The sequence below is a fragment of the Molossus molossus genome, unplaced genomic scaffold (genome assembly GCF_014108415.1).
Source record: "Molossus molossus isolate mMolMol1 unplaced genomic scaffold, mMolMol1.p scaffold_m16_p_8, whole genome shotgun sequence".
Classification (NCBI taxonomy): domain Eukaryota; kingdom Metazoa; phylum Chordata; class Mammalia; order Chiroptera; family Molossidae; genus Molossus; species Molossus molossus.
Window position 1 is genome coordinate 99,937,472 of NW_023425402.1, and position 22,834 is coordinate 99,960,305.

Genomic DNA, 22,834 nt, shown 5'->3' on the forward strand with positions numbered 1-22,834 from the left:
CCGAGATGAAAAATACTCTGATTAATGGCATGTTAGCTGTTTCAGAAGAGGTTAACTTGAAGACATAACAGTAGAAACTATCCTAAATGAAACTTCAAGTGAAAAAATACATAGAGCTCCACAGAAGAGAAAGGAGGAGATTAAAAATATTTTAAGAAATAATGGCCATAATTTGACAGAAATGATAAATCCACAGATTCAAGAAGTTCAGTGAAGCCCAAATACATGAAACATGAAGAAAGTTACAGCAAGACACAACTTAATCAAATTTCTTAAAATAAGTGATCAAAAACCTTAAAAATTAGTAGAGGATAAAAAATACATTATGTACAGAGGAACAAAGATAAAATGACAGCTTATTTCTTGTCAGAAACAATGCAAACTGGAAGACAGTGGGACAACGTATTTAAAGTACAGATGATCCCTGACGTGTGATGGTTCATCTTACCTTTGTTTAATGATGATGTTGTTCAGCTATATGCTAATGTAAGTGTTCTGAGCATATTTAAGTTAGGCTAGGCTAAGTTATAATGTTTGATAGGTTAGCTGTATTAAATGCATTTTCAACTTAGGATATTTTCAATTTACAGTGGGTTTGTCAGAACATAACTCCAGTGTAAATTGGTACTAAAAGAAAATAGTGTCAACCTAGAGTTCTCTACCCAGTTAAAATGTTTTTCAAAAACTAAGTAATATCGAGATTTTTTTTTTTTTTTTTTAGATAAGCAGAAGCTGAAAGAATGCATCACTAGCCAGCATGAAGTACAAGGAAATGTTAAAGGGGTCCTTCGGGCAGAATAAAAAGTATCTCTATACAAAGGAATGCAGAGCACTAGAAATAGTAACCATATGGATAAACATAAAGACTCTGCTTTTATTATTTAAGTCTCTGAAAGATAAATGAATATATAAAGCAAATATAACAGAAATGTAATGTGGGGTTTATAAAATATGTGGAAACAGTATGTGACAACAATAAGAACAAAGTATGAGAAAAATGAAAGTTAGATTCTTATACTATATGTGAAGAAGTGTAATGTCACTGGAACATAGACTGTGAAAAGCTAAATGTGTATATCATAAACACTAAGGAAGCCACTAAGATAACACAAGAAAGAGTTATAGTTATAAGCCAACAAAGAAATAAAATGAAATCGTTAAAAATACTCAATCCAAAAAAGTCAGAAACAGAGGAGAAAAAGAACAAAGAACAGATAGGACAAAGAAAAAAAAGAACAGCAAGATAGTAGATTTCAACCCAACTATATCAATAATCACATTAAATTTAAATGTTCTAAATACTTTAATTAAAATGAAGATTGACAGATTAGCTAAAAACGCAAAATTTAACTACATGCTCCCAACAAGAAACCCATTTTAAATAAAAAGACTTAAGTAGGTTAAAGGGAAAAAAATGCTAGTAATACTCAAAAGACAACTGGAGTGGTATCAAAATAGAACTAGAGCAAAGAATATTACCAAGAACAAAGAGGGTTGTTTCATAATTGTTGAAGGGCCATTTCATCAAAAGGATGTAATTATCCTAAGTGTTTATTTATCTAATAACAGTTTCAACATACATGAAGCAAAGTACAAGGAAAAATAGACAAAGCCACAAATCTCATCAGATTTAAAACCCATCCACGAGTAGACAGAACATTAATAAGGATATAGAAGACTTGAATAAGACTACAATCCAACTTGATCTAACTGACATTAATAGAAAACTCCACCTAAAAACAGTAGAACACACATTCTTTTCAAATGTACACAGAATATTTGCCAAGATAAACCATATTTTGGGCCACAAATTAAATCTCAGTAAACCTTAAAGTGTTCAAATCATACAAACTATGTTCTCTGCCCTGCCCGGGTTGACTCAGCAGTTAGAGCATCAGCCTGTGGACCAAAGAGTACCAAGTTCAATTCTGGCCAAGGGCACCTAGCTCGGTTTGTCCTGGGCCCTGGTTGGGATTGTGTGGAGGCAACCAACTGATGTGTCTCTTTCACATTGATGTTTCTCTCTCTCTCTCTCTTCCTCCTTTCCTTCCTTCCGCTGTATCTGAAGATAAAAATGGAAAAATATCCTCGGGTGAGGATTTTTTTAAAAAAAACTATGTTCTCTAACCACAATGGAATTAAATTAGAAATCAACACTGGAAGATACGAAAAACTGCACATAATCAGGAACTAAATGAGCCACAGAGAGAGAAAATGTTTGCAAAGCATCTCTCTGATCATGACTTGTATCCAGAATATAGAAAGAACTCTTAAAACCCAATAATAAGAAAGCAAACAATTCTCTTTAAAAATGAGTAAAACATTTTAATGTTTTACTTCAGCACACTTCACCAGGGAAAATATATGATAAGCACATAAAAATATTAGAGAAATGCAGATCAAAACCACACTGAGAAACCACTACGTGGCTAATAGAATATCTAAAACTAAAAAGACTGATCATATCAAATGTTGGCGAGGATGTGGAGCAGCTGGAACTCATACACTGCTGGTAGGAAGGAAGAACCCACTGGGCATGGTGCATTAGTTAGCTAGGGCTGCTGTATCAAAGGACCACAGACTGCGTGGCTTCACAACAGTGTGTTCTCTCACAGCTCTGCAGGCCGGAAGTCCAAGACCAAGGTGTCAGCAGGGTTGATTTCTCCTGAGGTCTCTCCATGGGCTTGCAGGCGGCCTTCCCCTGGGTCCGTGCATCTCTGGTGTCTGTTCCTTTTATAGGACACCAGTCTCACTGGGTCATGGTTCCACTCTATGACCTCATTTAATCTCAGTCACTTCTTTGAAGCCCTGTCTTCAATCATCATGTTGGAATTTAGGGCTTCAACATAATGAAGTTGGGGGGCGGGGAGTGGGATGCTGTTCAGCTCATTATGTATGATAAATCACTTCTAGGCCCAGTTTGAGGTCCTGATCGTTCACCTGGGATCAGATCTGAACCACCTTTTTAAAAAGCTGCAGAACAATGTAGGCCTCTAGTATTTAAAACAGTTAAACTGGAGGACAGTCGTGAGTTCTTTCCTAATTCAGTGTCCTCCTCCAGCCTTGCAAGCCCAGTGTCTGACTAGTGAACATTAGATGAGGCAGCTCACTCCTCCACCAGACGACTCCGGTGCCACTGTCCTAAGACTTTGAAATCACGGATATAACTTCCCTCTGTGCTGCTCGTTTTCCTGCTGCAGCGGCTTATTCTCTCCGGGGAGACTTTGCAAGGGAGAGGTGGGAAGGCTGGAAACCAAAGGGAAAGTCTGAATTAGATGAGCAGCTATGTACTCTCCCACGTCTCATTTTCCTAATCTGCAAAATGGGGACAGTGGAACTAGAATAAAACTGACCTTGTGGGGATGCAGGAATTAAAGGGTGAGATACAGTGCCCAGCATAGCACCAGCGGTGTTAGTATTGCAGTTGCCAGGGCACCAGATTATTATTTTGAAAATTGGTAAGTGAAAGTAAGGAATGAAAAAAAAAAAACAAGAAGCCACTAAAGACCACATTCGTTCTTACCTAGACAGGCAGCTGTTAGGCCTAGAGCTGCTTCCGCAGATCAGGAAGCCCGAGGGTGAAGCCCACGCCCAGAGGACAGTAGCGAGAAGCCATGGGGTTCCAGGCTGGGCCAGGCTGGCCAGGTGCCACCTCTGGTCTTTTGGTGCAGGCACAGGAAGGATGAGCAAGCCCGCATGTGGGCATTCCTGGGAGCCGCAGTTGAAAGCAGACTGAGTGATACCATCTTTACAATCAGAACAAATGAAGCGGAAACATTTATTGGAGGGGGAGATTATTTGTGCACAGTAGTCTTTTAACTTCAGACTGTTCGTCCTTTGTAATATTTGAATTCCTTTGCTGATGCTTGAAGCATTCAGACAAAGTGGCAGGACTTTGTTTCTTTCGTCCACATCTGGCCAGTCAGACCTTCTGCTTCGCAAGCATTTATCTTGCCCCTAAAAAATCCACCGCTAATCTCTCATTTTCTGAAAGGCAGGCCCATTGACTTTTCATGTAGAATGTGTTGGTGAGGACTCTCCCTGACCCCCCACTCCCACAGCATGTCCTTGTTGAGAAATTTCCATCGATTTCTTTAGAATGGAAGAGGGGAGGGAGGGGGAAAAAGGAACATCTAAGTGACAGAGACACATCAATTGGCTGCCTCCTGCATGACCCCAGTTGGGGCAGGGATTGAACCTGCAATCTAGGTACGTGCCCTTGACCAGGGATCAAACCTGTGACCCTTTGGTCCTCAGCCAATGCTCTAAACACTGAGCCAAACTAGCCAGAGCTTTGTTGGCTATTTTATTTATTCTTTTAATGTTCTTTCTTTATAGATTTGAGAGAGAGAGAGACATTGATTGGCCACCTCCTGCATGCCCCTAACTAGGGATTTGGCCCACAACCTGGGCATGTGCCCTGACCAGGAATCACACTGGCTGGGCTTTGTTGCCTATTTTAAATTTTAATCTCCCTGATAATCACATTTCACAATTGTACATGTGGAATTATTCCATTTCTGTGCATAACTATGTCAGTGCACCCCACACAGGCAACTGCTTATAGGAATAGAAAATTACCTGGACGTTTGCACAAGAAACTGTTTGCAGGGGTTGCCTCTGGGACGCAGTATTAGGGGAGGGAGACTTGACTTTTTACTTCTACTGTTTTTTATTTCTATGTTGAAAATATTTTTCGGTTCCCGCTAAGGGCACGTACTTCGGTTGCAGTTTGTCCCCGGCCCTGGTTGGTCGTGCGGGTGGCAGCCACTCGATGTGTCCCTTCACGTCGATGTTTCTCTCTTTCTCTCCCTTCCTCTCTCTCCCTCCCACTCTATCTGTACAAAAAATGGAAAAATATCCTCGGGTGAGGATAAAAAAAAAAAAAAAAGAAAATATTATAAGTAAATGTTTAAAAACTAATAGAGCCCTGGCCGGTTTGGCTCGGCAGTTGGAGCATCAGCCTGCAGACCAGAGAGTCCCGGGTTCGGTTTCCACTAGGGGCACGTACCCCCAAAGAAAAAGACTAATAGAAAAGTTAGTTATGGACAGGCTTTCTAGCACTGAAAGAAATTTCTCTTTTTACAAAAGAAGAGAAATGGCATTAGCCCATGCTGTCGTTCAGGCCATTGAAATACATTGGAATAGCCCTGGCCGGTTTGGCTCATCGGTTAGAGCGTCGGCCTGCGGTCCAGAGAGACCCAGGTTCGGTTCCCGCTAAGGGCACGTACCTCAGTTGCAGTTTGTCCCCGGCCCTGGTTGGGTCGTGCGGGTGGCGGCCACTCGATGTGTCCCTTTCACGTCGATGTTTCTCTCTCTCTCCCCCTCCCACTCTATCTGAACAAAAAATGGAAAAACGTCCTCAGGTGAGGATAAAAGAAAGAAAGAAGAGTACGTTGGAATGACCCGAGCCGCGTGGCCCTGGCAGAGTGGGAGCACTAGGCGGGAATTATTGTAGTCAGAAAGTCGTAAGTTAAGAATATTTTGTGTTCACTCTCTTTATATAAAAAGCAAAGAATTAAAAAGGTTTATCTGAAACTCTGAAGAATGACCCAAAAGTCCCAGTGCCCTGTTTTCTTGGTCCTGGTCACCTTGGTGATCCATAGTGAGCACTCCTCAGAGGCTGCCAAGTTCAGTGAAATGTCGGTGTGGCCTTTCACACAGTAACAGGCACCACTGGCCACCAGGAGAGATGAGTGTACTCTTAAGGGACAGTAACAGGACCCCCAAGCTCCCCAGTACTCCTGCTAAACAGAGATCAGCTTGCCCTGGCCTGGTGCCTCTGTTGGTTGGAGCATCGTCTGGTGCACCAAACAGGTTGCAGGCTCAATTCCCATTCAGAGCACTTACCAAGGTTGCAGGTTTGATCTCCATTTGGGGCGTGTGTGGGAGCAACCAATCATTGTCTCCCCTCCCCCCCACCCCCCACATTCCTCTCTAAAAAATCAATAAACATATTGTCAGCGAGGAATTGTTTTAAATGAATGTGTTTAAATAAGTAAATAATAGAGATCACCTTTTGAATGCAGGCAGAGGCTGCGCATGTGGGTGTAACCTAACTGCCCAGAAAAAAATCCCAGAACGTCTGCTTCCACCAAGTCAGGCCATAGGAAACCCCAGTGGTAGCAAGCACTGCCCGTTATGGTCATGACTTTTCATACCTCTCTCTTCTTTCAGTCACATGATGTTTGCACTGGGCCGTTTTCCTCATGCATCAGCTTAGAGTAGCTCGTTTCATCTTTAAAGGGCCACTAGTGATTCTGCCCCTCACATCCAAAGAAGAAGGGAAGAGAAGAAACAAAGGAAAAGCCCAGTCCTCAAGGAGTTTGTTTCCCAAGTCTCTCATCATCTTTCATTTCATTCATCTACTTTAAAAAATGCCCTGGCCAGTTTGGCTCAGTGGTTACAGCGTCAGCCCACAGACCAATGAGTCTTGGGTTCGATTCCAGTCAAGGGCACGTACCTCGGAGGTGGTTTGTTCCTGGCCCTGGTCAGGGTCATGCAGGAGGCAACCAGTCGATATGTCCCTCTCACATCAATGTTTCTCTCTCTCCCTCTCTCCCTCCCTCCCACTCTATTTGAATATAAATAGAAAAATATCCTCAGGCGAGCATTTTTTTTAAAAGTATCAAGGGCCTAATGTTGCCAGGTACTGTATTTACACATGATCTTAGCCAGAATGCCAAGAAACAGTGGGTAATAAAGACTTAATGTTTCGTTATTGTTTTATCAGAAAGAAAATCTTTTAAACTATATCACAATGTAGTTAACCATTATAGTCTTGTGGGTTGCTCTGAAATTTTTGAAATGAGGTGATACATTTCAGCTGTGTTCGCTCACTGTGCAGAAGGATTCCACCTCCGGTCATGAACTGTAGGAGCACAATAGATGTGAGTAAAAGTACTTGCTTCTTCTCTGAGCCAAAATAAAACTGGATGATTTATTCAGTAGGAAAAAAGCAGATTTAAGGAGAAGCTAGAAAAGAAATCATTTCACAAACACAACGAAATTAACAACGGTATTTTGTTTTAGTAGAAATTATGATTTTATCATTGTGAAATAGATTTTTTAATAATTTTTCACTCATGCTTAAGAATATTGTTTTACTTCGAATGACTGCTCTTAAGTATATGAATATTTTCTCTTTAGTAGTATTTTTAAATTTTTTAAATTACAGTTGAAATACAATATAATATTAGTCTCAGATGTGCAACATAGTGATGAGACATTTACTAGTTTTAATAAAGGCTATTTGTAGAACTCATCATTTCTCCAAAATCAGCTTAACCTGAAATCGGTCAAGATTTGGAAGAGACATTGTAGTTAAAATGAGGGTCATAAAGGGCAAAAGCCCATGTTTTCCAGCCTTTGTAAAAGAATCCATTAACATGGTGTGACAAGTAAGTACAATTTAGTGGCTCCCTTGTTGTTTTAGGCAGAAGACCTCCTTAAAGGGGACACAAATAAAGTCGACACAGATCACACTGACTGCAGGCCTGGGGCCAGGGGTCAAGTCCCAAGGGCTGTCCGGATTCCTCCTTCTTGTCGGCTGTCCCGACTCTTGTCTCGGGGCTACAGTCCTTTGATACCAGTTTTTACTGCGAGAGAATTTGATGGGAGCATGTTAGGTCTTGTTGACGTAATTCCGTATTGTTTTATTTTCCGAGTGGGTGTCCCGGAGACGGCTTTGTGCACAGGTCAGGGAGCCAGTCCCTCAGCTCGCGGGCTGTGGGCTTTCTTGTCGTCGTTGCCCCAGACACGTCGTCCTGATTCTGGGAAGTGATGATTGCGTCCTGGAAAGGAACATGGGAATCTTCTGATTAAACTCATTTTCCCCAGTGAGTTACAAACAGAGTAAAGACATTTCACCCTTCCCGGCATTTAATATTTTGGCTACTTTTAGCTCCCAGTTCTGTGACGGCATCAGGATAACCAGACGGTGCCCGCTCTGCTACACTGCAGCCCGTGGGCAGCCTTTGTCTGTCCAGGTCTTGCATGCATGGGAAGTTAACTTGCATGTCCACAAGCATGGTGTGTAGACAAGCAGACGGTGCGGTTGTGTTATCCACAGTAAAAGTCCATTGTAGCCTTGTTCAGATGGGCCCAAATGCACTGCCTTTGGGGTTCCTCCTGGGTTTTCTCATCTCACATACATTGAGACGTAACCGGCTTCATACTGAATCCTGCCTCGGAGTTGCAGCCTCAGAAACAGTAGCAGTAAAGTCTGGGTAACGTCCTGTCGAGTTAATTTACAGGCTGGGGCAGCATCACTGGCTGAACATGATCATTCCTTTCTTTCTCTTAACCTGCAAAATACTGGTTCCTTCTTCTGATGTAGCCCCGCACAGATTATAGCAGCATCGTAAAATGCCCAGGTCAGAACGCAGTTAGGAGAATTGCTGCAGAGTACCTGGCATGTGAGTTGGATTCAGGCAACAGGAAAAAATATGAGCGGTTCCCACCCAGTGTCCCTTGTGTTTGGTGTCCCGGTACCAAAGCAGTAAGCCTGGGTTTCTTTCTGGGATCTCCTCGGGTGTGTGCAGCCACTGTAGTAACCAGAGAAAAATGTCACCCCCCTGCTGGGATCAGAAGCTTCAGGAGGGGACGGAGTCATCCACATACCTGTGGTTTTAAAATACAGGAAATCCCCACCTAAAGCAGGCTGTGCACTGAGACTGTAGTTAATTGCTTGAAACCCAAAGCACATTTTCCCAGAGACCTGTTGTAAATGGTCCCTGTATTCCAGGCAGGTCCCAGAAACCTTGTCAGCCCGTAATGAATTTGCAGTCCAGTCCTATGCCATTAGCGAGGCAGGAGCTAGCCACCCTGTATCACAGCGCTTTGTGCTCCAGCCACGGGGAGGGCACGTCCTGATGCCCTCCTGGTCCAGGTGGTTAATGAGGCCCGCAGGTGCTCATTCCCCCTCCCACCCAGCCTCCTTTCCTGGGGCTCAGAAACAGGGAGTGGATGGGGTGGGGTCATCGGCAGCCTGGGCCTCACTCATGCACGCGGCTCATCTGCGGCCTTGCTGAGACTGCAGGTTCTGATCCAGCGGCCTGCACGGCGGAGATTGAATTCCCAGCGGCTCCCAGTGCTGCCGGTGCTGCTGGTCCACAGACCCAGTCTGCACAGCAAGTCTGTCCACATCACAAGGGCAGGAGAGGGTGGCAGAGGGCGAAATCCCGAGTCCCTGCAGAAAGGGATCGGCAGGAGAGACAGTCCTATCCTAGAGGCCTGTCTGGCTCCTGTCTGGCTGAGCACTTTGGCCAGGTGGGCAGGGTGGGCAAACCCCTGAGGCCGCGAGAGCTGGGTGCGCCGCCTCCTCTCCGAGCGCGCTGGCTGGCAGGTGTGCGTTTGCCTGCACAGCACTTAGCCCTCGGAAGCGCCGGGCTAAGCAGAATCTCCTCGGAAAGATGGGGTGCATGGTGCTTTGTGAGCCTCCTCAGTGGGAAACAGGAAGGAGTGCGTCATCCGGGAGCCGCATGGGCTGTCCTAGAGCAGTGTTTGGAGAGAGAACCCGCAGGGGAAGTTGGGAGTCTTCCTGGGCACGCCCAGGGATCCGGGGTGGGGGGCAGAGAGCGCAGCCTGGACTCTGGTCCAGACACGGTAGCGGAGCAAGGAGGAGTGGACCTGGTCTAATCCTGTTTCCATCACTAACCAGCCATGTCCTTGAGCTCAGGCCTTGGTTCCTGAAATCCTCTGTCCTCATCCGTAGCGTGGGGCTGAAATGTGTGCCTGCCTCTTAGGTGGAGGAAGACTTAATTAAGTTATCTGTGTGACTCTCAGAAAGAGCCCAGTGGCGGTCACTGATGAGTCGTTTGAGATCCCAGGCATGGAGTCAAATTTCCAGTTTTGCTTATTACCAGTGTGCCTCAGCCAAGCGACCTAACCTCTAACCCTCTGTCTCCTTCTGTGTGACACGGCACAATGAAAGCACCTGTCTCGTCGTGGGCTGGAAGTCGAGATAAGGCGCAAACTCAGCACAGTGCCCAGCACTTCGTGAGTTCTCCGTAAACACCGGTTCTCGCTGCCGCGGTGGCCAGATGGACCGCTGTCCGGGGTCAGGAGTTAGTACATTGTGCTCCAAGACTGATAGTTTCAGGGGGTGAGGAGGAGGCTGTCATCCACTCCACCCACACCCTCTGTCCCCTTCAGCCAGAGGGGCTCGTCTTTGTTGGGGCTCAGCATTAAGATTTGATTTAGGAAAAAAAACAAAAAAAGGTTTGAAAATTACTGTTTTAGAGCTACAGTCTACTATGGGACTATGGGGGTCAGTAAATGGTCTCAGTTTTCAAAAATTTGACATTTGCTTTTCTAATTCATTTTCTTAAAGAAGGAAACAGCAGACAGTGGATCCAAAGAGACAGGCTTGTGTCCGTAGCCGAGTCAGAGGAGCTGAACTGAATTGTGTAGCTGATGTACACTGTCAGTCGCACGGCGGCCTCGGGCAGCACTTGCTGACACGACTTGTGCTTCCTCCTCTAGATCAGCACCATGCCCGGGCTGCCCACGAGGCCCTGCTTTTACGACATAGATCTCGACACGGAGACAGAGCAGGTGAAAGGCTTGTTCTGAATGGACGCGACTCACAGGACCCGCTTCAGGTAGGCTGTTCTGCTGGTTATTGTTCCTGTTTTTCATTTTCCAAATCGTTTTTAGTTTAATCTTGTTCTGTTTTTCTAATATTTCTGACAAAAATGGTCTGTGAGCTCCTTCCTAATAACAGTCCAGGACTTGAGAGTCGCCGTGGGGTTGGATGTGCAGTTAGGTCAAGACACTGGGTGAGAGTCAGACCACGTCCTCTGTGCGTACGGACTTGTCTGAGGCGTCCCTTTTCCAACAGCAGAACCTGTGCACTCGTTATTCTTTCTCAGGATTAGAACTAATACCTGCTAGCAGCTTAAAGGACACCTGTCTCTTGGTTACAGTTAGAGCCAGGTGACAGAAGCACCTCGGTGTGTGCGTTTGCCCCGCTGCTGTGGCAGAGCGTCACAGCTGGTGCTTAATCACAGCAGACACGCCTCCTCCCCTGGCTCGGAGGCTGAAGTCCCAGGTCAGGGTGCCGGCCGGACCATGCACCCTCTGAGACCGGTGGGATCCCTCCTGGCCTCTGCCCAGCTTCTGGTGGTCGCCATCGATCCCTGACGTGCCTGAGTTTGCAGCTGCACTGCCCGGCCCGTCTCCATGGCCATGCAGCGTCCTCCTGTGCGTCTGTCTCCATGTGGCATGTCATTCTCATAAGGACACCAGTCAGGTTGAACTAGGGCCCCTCGCAGTGACCTCATCTTAGGCACATCTGCAAAGAACCTGTTTCCAGGTAAAGTCAGTCATAGTACTGGGGTTCAGGACTTCAGTTTGGGGGGACACCATTCAACCGATGGCCGAGCAACTGAGTTACACTCTCTGTCCACTGGAAAGACGCACAGAGATGGGACAGCTCATTCCGAGGGCCCTGTGAGTCCCAGGCAGGACAGGGCAGCAGAGACGAGACACTGACAGCTCGCTGTCCACAGCCTCGGGTTGGGCTGAACTTGGAGCTGGCGTGGGCAGCCCCCAGCTGGGGCCTCTGTCTTATTCATGTACCCCTCCGTCCTACAGCCACCCCTGCTGGCTGCTTTCCTCACTTCCATCACGAAGAAAAGTAAGCACTCTCCCAGCCCTCCTCCCTGGGAAACTCCCCATCGGAAGTTCTGAAGGCTCAGAGCTGCTCCTCCCCAACCCGTGCATCAAACGGGTCCTCACCGTAGTCTCAGGATGCCTCCCCTCCCCCACTGCCGCCCGGTCCTGCTCCCCGGCCCCGCACCCTGAGCCGCACGGGGTCCTCACGGTCACTGCCTCACCACAGTCGTCAGTGGGGACTTGTTTTGTGTGTGCATCTTTGTCACTGACACACTGAAGACCTAGGCCGTGAGGAGGAGCTGAGGCCGCACGTGAGGGTCCCTGGGTGCAGGGTGTGGAACGGTTTGGTTCACGTTGTGTGTGGTGTTTCGTGGTGTTTGTCTGTGCTTCTTGCTGAGAAGTGAGAGCTGTATTTAGTTTTAACCACAACCACATTTCATATCTTTGTCATTTCTGAAAGAGAAAACTCTGGAAATGAACTACAAGAGACTCCTTTTTTACCAAAAAGGCCTATAAACTTGAGTTTTGATAACAGTGTTATTTTGGTTGTTTGGTATGAGTGTGTGTGTGTGTGTGTGTGTGTGTGTGTGTGTGTATGTGTGTATGAGAGTGTGTGTGTGTGAATGTCCTGGCTTTCCCAGCCAGGCCTTGGGAAACTAACACTGCCACTTCTCTTAAACTGAAAATTGACCCCTGTCCTGCCTAATCTCCCTTTTCATGTCAAGAACCCATTATGCTCCATTCCTGCCGTCTGTCATATTTCTCCAGAAAACTGTACACTCCTTTCATCTCTCTCGGGTAGTCGTTTCTCAGCCTTCTGTCCATTTTCTCTCCAAGTGGGTCGTATAAACCCAACGGTACCTTAATGATTGCGTCTGAGACTCGGTAATGCCAAGGGACGCGTCCTCGGCTCTGCTCTCATGGACACTCACATCCTCTGTTCGTGTTTCCCGACAAGTGTTCCTCTGGCTTTTGTTCAAGACTGAGTAGGGCTGGGCTCAAGACTCTGGCCTGGGGTGACCCCTCCAGTATGCCAGCGCTGTGCTGAGCACCCCGCATGGGTGGTCGCAGCACTCCTCGGAGGCAGGTGCTGTCCCAAGAGATGAGGTCCTTCCTCTGCGGTCACTGAGAGGGGGAGGCGGGCACCCCGACCCACGCAGCTGCCTTCCCACCGCGCAGCCCTGCTCTCATCGCATGTGTGCTGGCCTTGCCCAGCGAGATGGGCAGTGAAAGCACGGGCCCAGCCCTGGCCGGTTTGGCTCAGCGGTTAGAGCGTCAGCCTGCGGTCTGGAGAGACCCGGGTTCCGTTCCCGCTACGGGCACGTACCTCGGTTGCAGTTTGTCCCCAGCCCTGGTTGGTTGTGCGGGTGGCGACCACTCGATGTGTCCCTTTCACATCGATGTTCCTCTCTCTCTCTCTCTCCCTCCTACTCTACCTGAACAAAAAATGGAAAAATGTCCTCGGGTGAGGATGATAAAAAAAAGAAAGAAAGCATGGGCCCGGAGAGGGCAGCAGCTTGCTCAGGTTGCACAGCTAATAAGTACAAAAGCAAAGACTCAACCCAGATCTGCTTACTCTCAGTCTGACCCCATCGTTTATGCCCCAAGCCAAACGATGTCCCTTTCACTTCGGTCACGGGCCACATGAGCGTCAGCCCCTCCTGGAAGAGGATAGCTGGGTATTCGAGCACACCTGTAATTTTCAGATAGCCAGTGATTTCTTTTAGTAACAGAAGGTAATTATTTGGGTATTAAAAGCTGTGACTTTGTCAAAGTAGCAGAGTATAGTAGGGCCGTCTCCTGCTGAGCTCTCGCCGGAAGGCACTTTCCCGCCCTCTTCTTCTCTGTGAGCTGCCAAATCCCGGCCTAGGCTCAGGGGGCAGCCGTTCAAAACCCATCACTTGACCTTGCTCGAACAATTCAAAGTGGATCCGGTGTCGTAAGATAAAACCACCACGCAGAGCAAACGTTCCTTCTCAGGGACTCCTCGCTACAAGATGTGCGAACGTTCTTTCTGCTTCCTGTGGCCTCACCGGCCGTCAGGGACCACTTCTGGTGGTGAAAGGTCTGTGCTATTAAAAATGCATAAAATGAAAATGTGCGAGCTTGGATGACAGTCAGCTTGGACAGATTTGGGCATCGGAAAGGGGAATGTCCAGTCGCTTACTCACACTGTGGTCGGTCTGCACTCCGTGAGCGTGTGGCAGGCCCGGCCCGCGGGGAACAGGACGGCACTCCGTCGATGACGGCTTGCTTCCTTCCGCTTCCTCCCCTTCCTGCTGACCTCACCCTCGAGGAGAGCGTGTGAGACTCAGCAGGAACAGGACATGCCAGGAAATCCCCGGATCTGAGCCCCTGCTCCTGTCCACGGCTTCCCTGCGGTGCGCTCACTGTCACAGTCGGGCATGATTCATTCTTCTGGATGTCACCAAATAGGACTAATGAAAATCACTTGCTTGTCCCAATGAAACTGATCCGCGACTTGACTGTTCAGCCTTTTGTTTGAAGATGATTGGATTCAGGGAGGGTGACTCCTTCCCCCGCTGTGGATTTCTCATTCTGAACCTTCCTCATATTTCTGAGTCTTGGCAGGACTCAAATGAACACAGTCAACGCTGGCAGATTTCCTGGCAAGTTCAGATACTCACTCTGTTCCGGTGTGCAAGGTTGTGTTTAGTACGGGACCGGATGGACTCTGGTCCTGCTGTAACTTGTGGGTACTTACCCAACAACTGTTTTTCTTGAATTGCACATACGAAAACTGCCTTTAGAGCAGAAATGTTCAGTGATGTTTAATAGTCACCAGTTCGTCTTGAGTATGGTTGTCACCAGCAGCCCTTCTGGGAACAGAGCCTCTTATCCCCAAGGTGCAAACCACAGGGTTTTGGGGTTCCCTGGGGGAACACCTGGGCTCTGTGGTTTTGGTCTTCAAACTCTGTCTTTCCAAGGAGCAGCTCAAGAAGTGTTTGTCACCATGTGTTTCACGGTGGCGTTGCCTTGGTGCCCCCCCACCCTGCCCTGGGAGGGGAGGGTACCTCCTCCTTTCCCATCTCCAGACGTGTCCAGAATAGGCTGGAAGCCCGAGTGACTTAAATAAAAGAGGTGATCATTAAGCCTAAAGATGGCATTCTTCACATCTCACTGACATCTAAAAGATGGTTATAAGTACATCTTTCCTAACCAAAATGGGATATTTTGAAGCTTAGCAGTTGTGAAATTATTAATTCCTTTTTAAAGAAAGTTTTTCTGAACACTTTCTTTAGTGGGTGGGGAGCAACTAATTATCTTATTTTTTTAAAAGACACATAAGGCAAGGAAAACAATAAGTATTTCAGCAAACTCAGGAAAAATACAGTTTTTCTAATAATTAAATCTATACATGGCTAGCACATCAAAAATAGGAGCCCTGGCCGATTTGGCTCAGCGGTTAGAGCATTGGCCTGCGGACCAGAGAGTCCTGGGTTCAGTTCCTGCTAAGGGCACAACGTACCTTGGTTGCAGTTTGTCCCCAGCCCCAGTTGGGGTTGTGTGGGTGGCAGCCAGTTGATGTGTCTCTCTCTCATCGATGTTCCTCTTTCTCTCCCCCCCCCCCCCCACTATATCTGAAGATAAATGCAAAAATATCCTCAGGTGAGGATAAAAAAAATTAAAATAGGAGAAATTATTTGTCAAAGTATAAAATCAGAAAAGGTTTTAACATGGTATTAAAACTGCTTGTTTAAGAAAAATTAGAATTTATAAGATAGTGGGAAAGTTTGAACCAAATGCTATGAACTTGAAATTCTTTCCATATGTGTCATCATCAACTTCACCAATACTGTTGGGATTAACTCTTTGTTTTTATGTTGAAGTCACACTGGTAGCATCCTTAACTTTAAACTCTGTTATTCAACAAATGAACCAGTAAGTTGTTATCCTTAGCAAAGAGAAGCCAGGAGCCAAGTGTTGTTACTAATACTATAGGGTAAGTAAAATGAAATTTTCTTTGTTTCATGAGAGGAGAGAGAGCATCCTCTCACCCTGATGCTGTGTCTCCAGTGGCTGCGTTAACAGATCCCCGGGAGGCTTCACCCACCAGAAGTGGATGGTTTGCAATTCTAGAGGCTCAAGTCTGGAGTCAGAATCGTAGGCTGAAGCCCAGGAGGGGGTGAGGCACACTCCCTCCAGCGTCCCTAGAATCCATTCTTTGCCGCCTCCAGCTTCTGGTGGCCGCCGAGCTCCTCGGCGTGTGGCCGGTCGCTCCAGCCTCTGCCTGTGGTCACGTTGCCGCTTCCTCGTCTGTGCGTCTGGGCACTGTCAGGTTTCTCATTATTCCCTTACCAAGACGAACGTTTTATATATTCCACCTTCCAAAACTGTTACCCAACCAGGGCCGGGGACAAACTGCAACCGAGGTACGTGCCCTTAGCGGCAACCGAACCCGGGTCTCTCTGGACCGCAGGCCGACGCTCTAACCGCTGAGCCAAACCAGCCAGGGCCATTTTCACATTCTTACCTTGACTGTTACATCTCTGACTTTTTTTTTATCCTCACCTCATTTATCTTCAGGTAGAGCAGGAGGGACAGAGGGAGGAAGAGAGCGAGAGAAACATCTACATGAGAGAGACACATCGACTGGTTGCCACCCACATGACCTCAACCAGGGCCGGGGACAAACTGCAATCGGGGTACGTGCCCTTAGCGGGAACCAAACCCGGGACTCTCTGGTCTGTGGGCTGATGCTCTAACCGCGGAGCCAAACCACCCAGGGCACATCTCTGACCTTTTAAATCTATAATCAGACTTTATATACTTCTGCCAACCCTTCGAGTTTTCTTAAAATGTTGGACCATAGACTCTGAGCCCTTTTTTTTTTTTTTTTTTGTACAGATAGAGTGGGAGGGAGAGAGAGGAAGAGAGAAAGAGAGAGAAACATCGATGTGGAAAGGACACATCGAGTGGCTGCCACCTGCACGACCAACCAGGGCCGGGGACAAACTGCAACCGAAGTACGTGCCCTTAGCGGGAACCGAACCCGGGTCTCTCCGGACCGCAGGCCGACGCTCTAACCGCTGAGCCAAACCGGCCAGGGCGACTCTGAGCCCTTTTAAACACAAACCATGGGCCACAGAGGTTACGTGGCTGATCAGCTGCTTATACACACGTGTGCGCACACACGCTCTCACACACACACACCCCACCTCTGGAGATGGAAGGCCTTGTTCCAGCCTTGTCATGCCTCAGGTCATCTCTATCCCCCAAGCCCACCCCCTTCTCCCTTATGTCCCCCCACCTTCCTTCTTTCCTCCCCAAGGGTCTCCGAGCCTCACCGAACTGAGGCTGGTCTTGTCTCGGAACAGAAGGCGAGGTCTGCACTGACAAGCCTTCCTCCCTGACGTCTACAATATTCTCTTTTGGTTAATGTTTATCGTGCAGCAATGTTTCTGTTTTATTGACTTCCCTAATTTGAATCAGACATTAGGGGAGTGTTTGCAGTTCCTAGTCTTCTGTCTTCATCACCATCTTGTACTTGGAAGCTAATCAAGCATCCCTTCTGCTCCAGACCCCTCCCTCGTCTGTGGGAGGCCCACCTGCTATATTCCAGCTGCGTTTGAACTCTTGGCCCAGTAGATAAATGCTTGCATGGACGTTCCTTCTGGAGTGGCGAACACAGTTCTTTTCTGGAACTCAGGTGTTTTGTTTGTTCTCTTTTAAATATAGTTTGATCACTTCTCTTGTTAAAAGCTTGCAGGATTCAGCCCTGGCCAGTTTGGCTCAGCGGTTAGAGCGTCCGCCTGGGTCCAGAGAGGCCTGGGTTCGGTTCCCGCTAAGGGCATGTACCTCGGTTGCAGTTTGTCCCCAGCCCTGGTTGGTCGTGCAGGTGGCAGCCACTCGATGTGTCCCTTTCACATCGATGTTTGCCTCTCTCTCTCTCGTCCTCTCTCTCCCTCCCACTCTGTCTGTACAAAAAATGGAAAAATGTCCTCGGATGAGGATTAAAAAAAAAAAAGTAAAAAGCTTGCAGGATTCAGCAGTGACAAAGTCTTCATACGCTCTGAAAAAATGCTGCAGAGCTTCCACAGTAAGGGTTCCAGGCCACGCTCTTCCGTCCTCGCCCTACATGCATTTTTCAGAGCTTACTCTCTGTGCCTGCTGTAAAAGAGGAACTGGAATCAAGGCAACAGGATTCCTCGTCTGACATCCTGGACGTTTCACTTGGAGGATCCTGGAGACTGTAGATCCCAAGTGTAGAAGCTGTGGAATTTCTGCACCGTCCCCAAGTAAATCTTTTAGGACATTTCTAAGGCAGTGTCCGTGCCGACGTGGTCACAGCGGTGCAGAACGGTTCTCCGCTGCTCACGGGCCTTTGCAGACTGCGATCTCGGCCTTGTCCTGTGAACAGTCACTTACCTGCCCTTGAACTTGCTTTTGGTCTCCAACTTGAGAGCCGTCAAATAGCAACAGTTACTCCAAGGGAAAAGCTGTTCTTAAACCACTGAAACTTCTCTTTTTTTTTCCCTGTTTTCCAGGCTCCTGAAATTCAAACTACTCCTTGCCTTTTGGCCGCAGTTGGAGAAGAAAATGAATTTGAAATATACTTGTTATGCAATACTGGAGAAATGGTAGAAGAGGCCAGAGATTCCTCCTCCAGGACGAGTTCTGTTTGCAGCCGAGCCTAGTGCTCAGTGAAGGACCTCCACTAAGTTTAAAAGAAAATAATTTATTTTCTGTTTCTGCAGAGTTTACATTATTCCCACTGCTTACACTCGAGAATGTTTGTTGTCTGAGGACTGAGCGAGCGATTGAAAGAGTAGGAAATAAAAGGTAACACTTTCTCACGCTGGAGTTTGCTGCTTTGTCTTTGAACTGAAAATAAATGTGTATTTAGAAAACCAACCAGCAAGTTCTCTGTGCCAGATAAAGCTCAGCTCTCCGGAGTGACCATTCATGTCGGAGTTGCTACCCGACACCAGTTTCCTGGAAAATTGTGACTGCAACCAGAGCTTCATAAACATAACAAGGGGAGAAAATGCACACACACACACACACACACACACACACAGAGAAATAGCTGGTCAATTGTGAAATCTTCCTACTGTCGGAGAGTTGTAATGCCCTTTGGAACAAAGTGCATTTCACATCCAGAACGATTCTTCAGCGCCAGTGAGGTTGACATCGCTTACCTAAAACGTAATGGGTTTATGCTAGTTTCTTCTGCAGATAAATGAATCTCAATAGCCGTTAGCTTTCAGGGGGCCCATAGGGCAAAGAAAGTTCCTCTTAAAAGTCAGGTGCTGGCAAATGTTTTTCCATTTGTCCAACTTGAATCTGTAGTAAAGAATGTTCTATGGCTTTTTCCCCCCTCCCGGGAGTTCCTGACCCTTCTTTGTTCCCATTTTTTCCTACCATAATATAAAATTACATAAAAGTTAAGACAAAACCAAGGATTCAGGAGCAAACAAGACGTGATTGTCCTCTAAGCAACGTAAGTAAATGGTCACAATAAATGTCGCCCCAGTCCCCAGGCACATCCTGCAGGAGCCCCCGCCAATGGCTCTTCCCGAGTGTTCTCTTCTGCACCCTTTGGTGACCCTGCTGGGTAGGTGCTCTGCCCATAATATATCTTTGTGCACAGTTTAATTTGTTCCAAAACACTGCACACTAACGAAAAGGCCTCCCCACGCAAAGGCTGTCCCACGAATGATTTCACTGGGTGTTTTGAAGTGTCTCCCACCCCGTTCTTGCCTTATCTTTGGGAGTGCACCTCTCCAAGTAGACAGCAATTGGCATGTTTTATATACTTCTATGTGAGGATTATAAATGTTCACGGTAAATTTGTACTCTATAATGCACTCAGTAAGCGGCCTTTCTTGTGAATTGATTTTTTTAAAGTAGTTGCCTCCTACTATTTGAGTTTTTATTATTTTCCTCTACCATTAAAAGTTTTGTTTTCTATTTTTGAAATATTTTAGGCGGGGGGGGGGGTTGAGGGGAATTTCAGGAACCTATATTCCAAGGGCTTTAGACCAGGGACTTCTTTCTTTACCTGCCCTCACCAGGCAACTCACCAGTTCATCGAAAAGAGGGAAATAAAAAGCATCCTGAACACACGTGTGTGAGGGTTTCCGACACTCGTGTCGAAGGGCCTGGAATCCCGGTGCTCTGGGAACTCGCAACCGCTTCCCACCTTGGGGTTCGTCGTCACTTCCCCAGACGTCATAACGGTGCTTAATGACTTTGCTTTCTCCCATTCACTCGCCTGCAAGAACACACTCCTGCCAAGTGAGAAGCAGTTTCCATTGGCAAGAAGGTCTTCAGCAGGTGAGTTAATGGACTTATCAACTCTTGATGACTTGAAGCATTTGCAGACTGGAGATGTTTTTGTGTGTGTGGTTTTTTAAACCTCACTTGAGGACGCTTTTGCATTCATCTCCAGATAGAGCAGGAGGATGACAGGGAGGAAGCGAGATCGATGTGAGAGGGACACATCAACTGGCTGCCACCCACACGACCCCAACCGGGGCCGGGACAAACCGCAACCGAGGCACGTGCCCTTAGCGGGAACCGAAGCCGGGTCTCTCTGGTCCATGGCCGATGCTCTAACCGCTGAGCCAAACAGGTCAGGGCTGGAGGTGTTATTTTAAGAACTAGTTATCTACTTTCCTCTCAGGCCAAGGCATAAGGAAAAAAATCACATGACCTTTGGCATAGTGGGTGTAAGTTAGAAATCTGAGAATGGGCACATTCCGATTCCTCCCTGGCCCTCTAACAGATATGCAGGAAAGCAAACAGGCCAGAAATGAGCCACCGCGGCTCACAGAAGTATGGTCAAGTCCCAGACCAGGAGAACCCCCCGAAAGCTCCCAGGGGAGCGCACTGTAGGGGTTCACTGATAACGAGGGGACTCGGGAAAGATGCAGCGAAGCAATTCGCCAGTCCATTCATTAATATTCTTTGTAGTTCTCTACCTCCAGGGTCATTTTCTTTGTTTTAACTAGAATGTACTATCACAGCAGTCCATGAATGGTCTTCACAATGGATATTGGAAGAAAATCTGGTCTGACATTAGCCAGAGTTTGGTTTGTATCATAAATGGCACATGGCCATAAATATGAAGCTTACCTTATTTATTCCAGAAAAAAATCCACAGATGCTTATTTGTCCATTGCTTTTGTATAATGTGTATGTACAGAGGACCGAAAACAAAGTATTAGGTGCATTTTTGTGACGTTGGTGATGAACCCTATAGAGCATGTCCACCAAGCGGCGGCATCGGGGCAGAGCGGCTGGTCAGTGGACGGGCCTGCGTGTGGTTCCTTAAACGCTGCAGCCATAGCCAGACCCCAGGAGCGCTCCAGCTGCACGTTCAGCAGTGGGGAGCAGACTCGAATCTAGGAGTCTGTGAACTTGGATGAGAAAAAGAATTACATCCTTGTTTTTGCTGACTTCTCCCTGTAATGTGGCATTTCCTTCAATCATGAATGTCAGCCACAAGCCACAGTAGTGTTAACAAACAGTACCAGTGCCTGTCCCCAGTACAAATCACCTATATTGTACTCTTACATTGCACTTTCTGTAGGTAGTCTCAGTAGCATTGACGCCCATCACTACCTCAACTAGTTATTAGATCCACCACTATCCTTGTTATTTCATGTATCAAGAACCACATATATGGCTACAATCAAATTTGACTGTTTTTTTTTGTTTGTTTTGTTTTGTTTTATCCTCACCCGAGGATATTTTTCCATTTTTTGTACAGATAGAGTGGGAGGGAGAAAGAGGAAGGGGGAGAGAGAGAGAGAGAGAGAGAGAGAGAGAGAGAGAGAGATATCGACGTGAAGGGACACATCGAGTGGCTGCCACCCGCACGACCAACCAGGGCCGGGGACAAACTGCAACCCAAGTACGTGCCCTTAGCGGGAACCGAACCCGGGTCTCTCAGGACCGCAGACCGACGCTCTAACCGCTGAGCCAAACTGGCCAGGGCAAATTTGACTGTTTTTTAATAATCGCATTTTACTATCCTTGGTTCGCTTTATAATCAGCAGAGCATTGAAACACATTATTCTGAGAAGAGGTACACAGACTTCAAACCATTAAAGGTCCATAGCACAGAAGTGGTCCCCCAGGACCAGATGAAAGTCCACCATGCCCGACCGCTGTGGCTCAGTGGACTGAGTGTCGTCCCGTGGACTGAGAGGTCCAGTTCGATTCCCGATCAGGGCACATGCCTGGGTTTCAGGCTCGATGCCCAGTAGGGGGCGTGCAACAGGCAGCCAATTGATATATCTCTTTCACATCAATGTTTCTCCCTCTCTCTCTAAAATATCAATTAAAAAAATATTTATTTTTTAAGTCTACCCTCCTAACTCCCGGCTCCGTGGCAGCACAGCACCACTCCAGGACGTTCACGGCTCCTGTGCCCAGGTCGTCCCTGCAAGTCCCTGCTCCGGGCTCCTGTTCTGTGGCAGTAACACAGGTAACACCTGTCCCTGGAGCCTCCCAAGACGCACACAGACGGTAGAGGAGAAGCTCTGCAAACTGCAGAGTGCGTGTCAGTATGCAGCTTGCTTAGAAACCTCACACCCTGAGCCAGCCCATGCGCTCCTGCCCGACCCGGTTCTGCCAAGGCCCGCACAGGCCGCAGCTTGCACCCCGGTTCCGGGACTGCAGGCTGGACTACAGCTCGGGAACTAGTGTCATTTCTATACAATTACAGGTTTTACGATAATTTACTGGTAAGATGCATTGTTGAATAGCATCATTTTTAAAATTTGTTTATTTGTTCGTTCATTCATCCTACCAACGTACTGGGCAAACACCAAGAATGAAACAGAATGTTTCAAGAAAAAAAAGTAAATCAGCATGCAAGTCCCATGACTGAAGGGAAATGTTGGGTTGTTCTCCAATGTATCCCCAACCCACAGAATAGGGGTTGGAAGGTGGTAGGTGGATACGTATTTTCCGAGTCAGTTCATCTCTCCATTCATTGAGCATGTTCACCCACTTGCGACTGGCATCGTAAGTGGGGGCAGTCTCGTTGACAGCCCTACCCTTAACCTTAGGGTCTGCACTGACTCCGTGTCGTGAGCATCAGAATTGAATTTGTAGGACATCCAGTTGCTGTTAGAGCCCACACAGATGGGAGGCCTCATGAGAAAATACTGAGATACATAAATGCCAAAAGTTTCAGAAAGCATGGGGCTCAGCCCTGGGCAAACACCACTGTCACTGG

At 47.2% G+C, this 22,834-nt stretch overlaps 1 protein-coding gene across 3 annotated transcripts in view; it reads left to right on the forward strand.

The window, feature by feature from the left end:
- The window catches only part of MTHFD1L (methylenetetrahydrofolate dehydrogenase (NADP+ dependent) 1 like), a 191,257-nt gene extending 172,762 nt beyond the window's left edge, over positions 1-18,495 (forward strand). For all 3 annotated transcript variants that reach the window (XM_036248192.1, XM_036248194.1, XM_036248193.1), the window contains 2 exons: positions 10,486-10,604; positions 18,129-18,495. In XM_036248192.1, coding sequence (XP_036104085.1) covers positions 10,486-10,575 — 90 coding nt within the window. In that variant the 3' untranslated portion in view covers positions 10,576-10,604; positions 18,129-18,495. The remainder of the gene's footprint in view (positions 1-10,485; positions 10,605-18,128) is intronic.
- Positions 18,496-22,834: the final 4,339 nt, after the last annotated feature.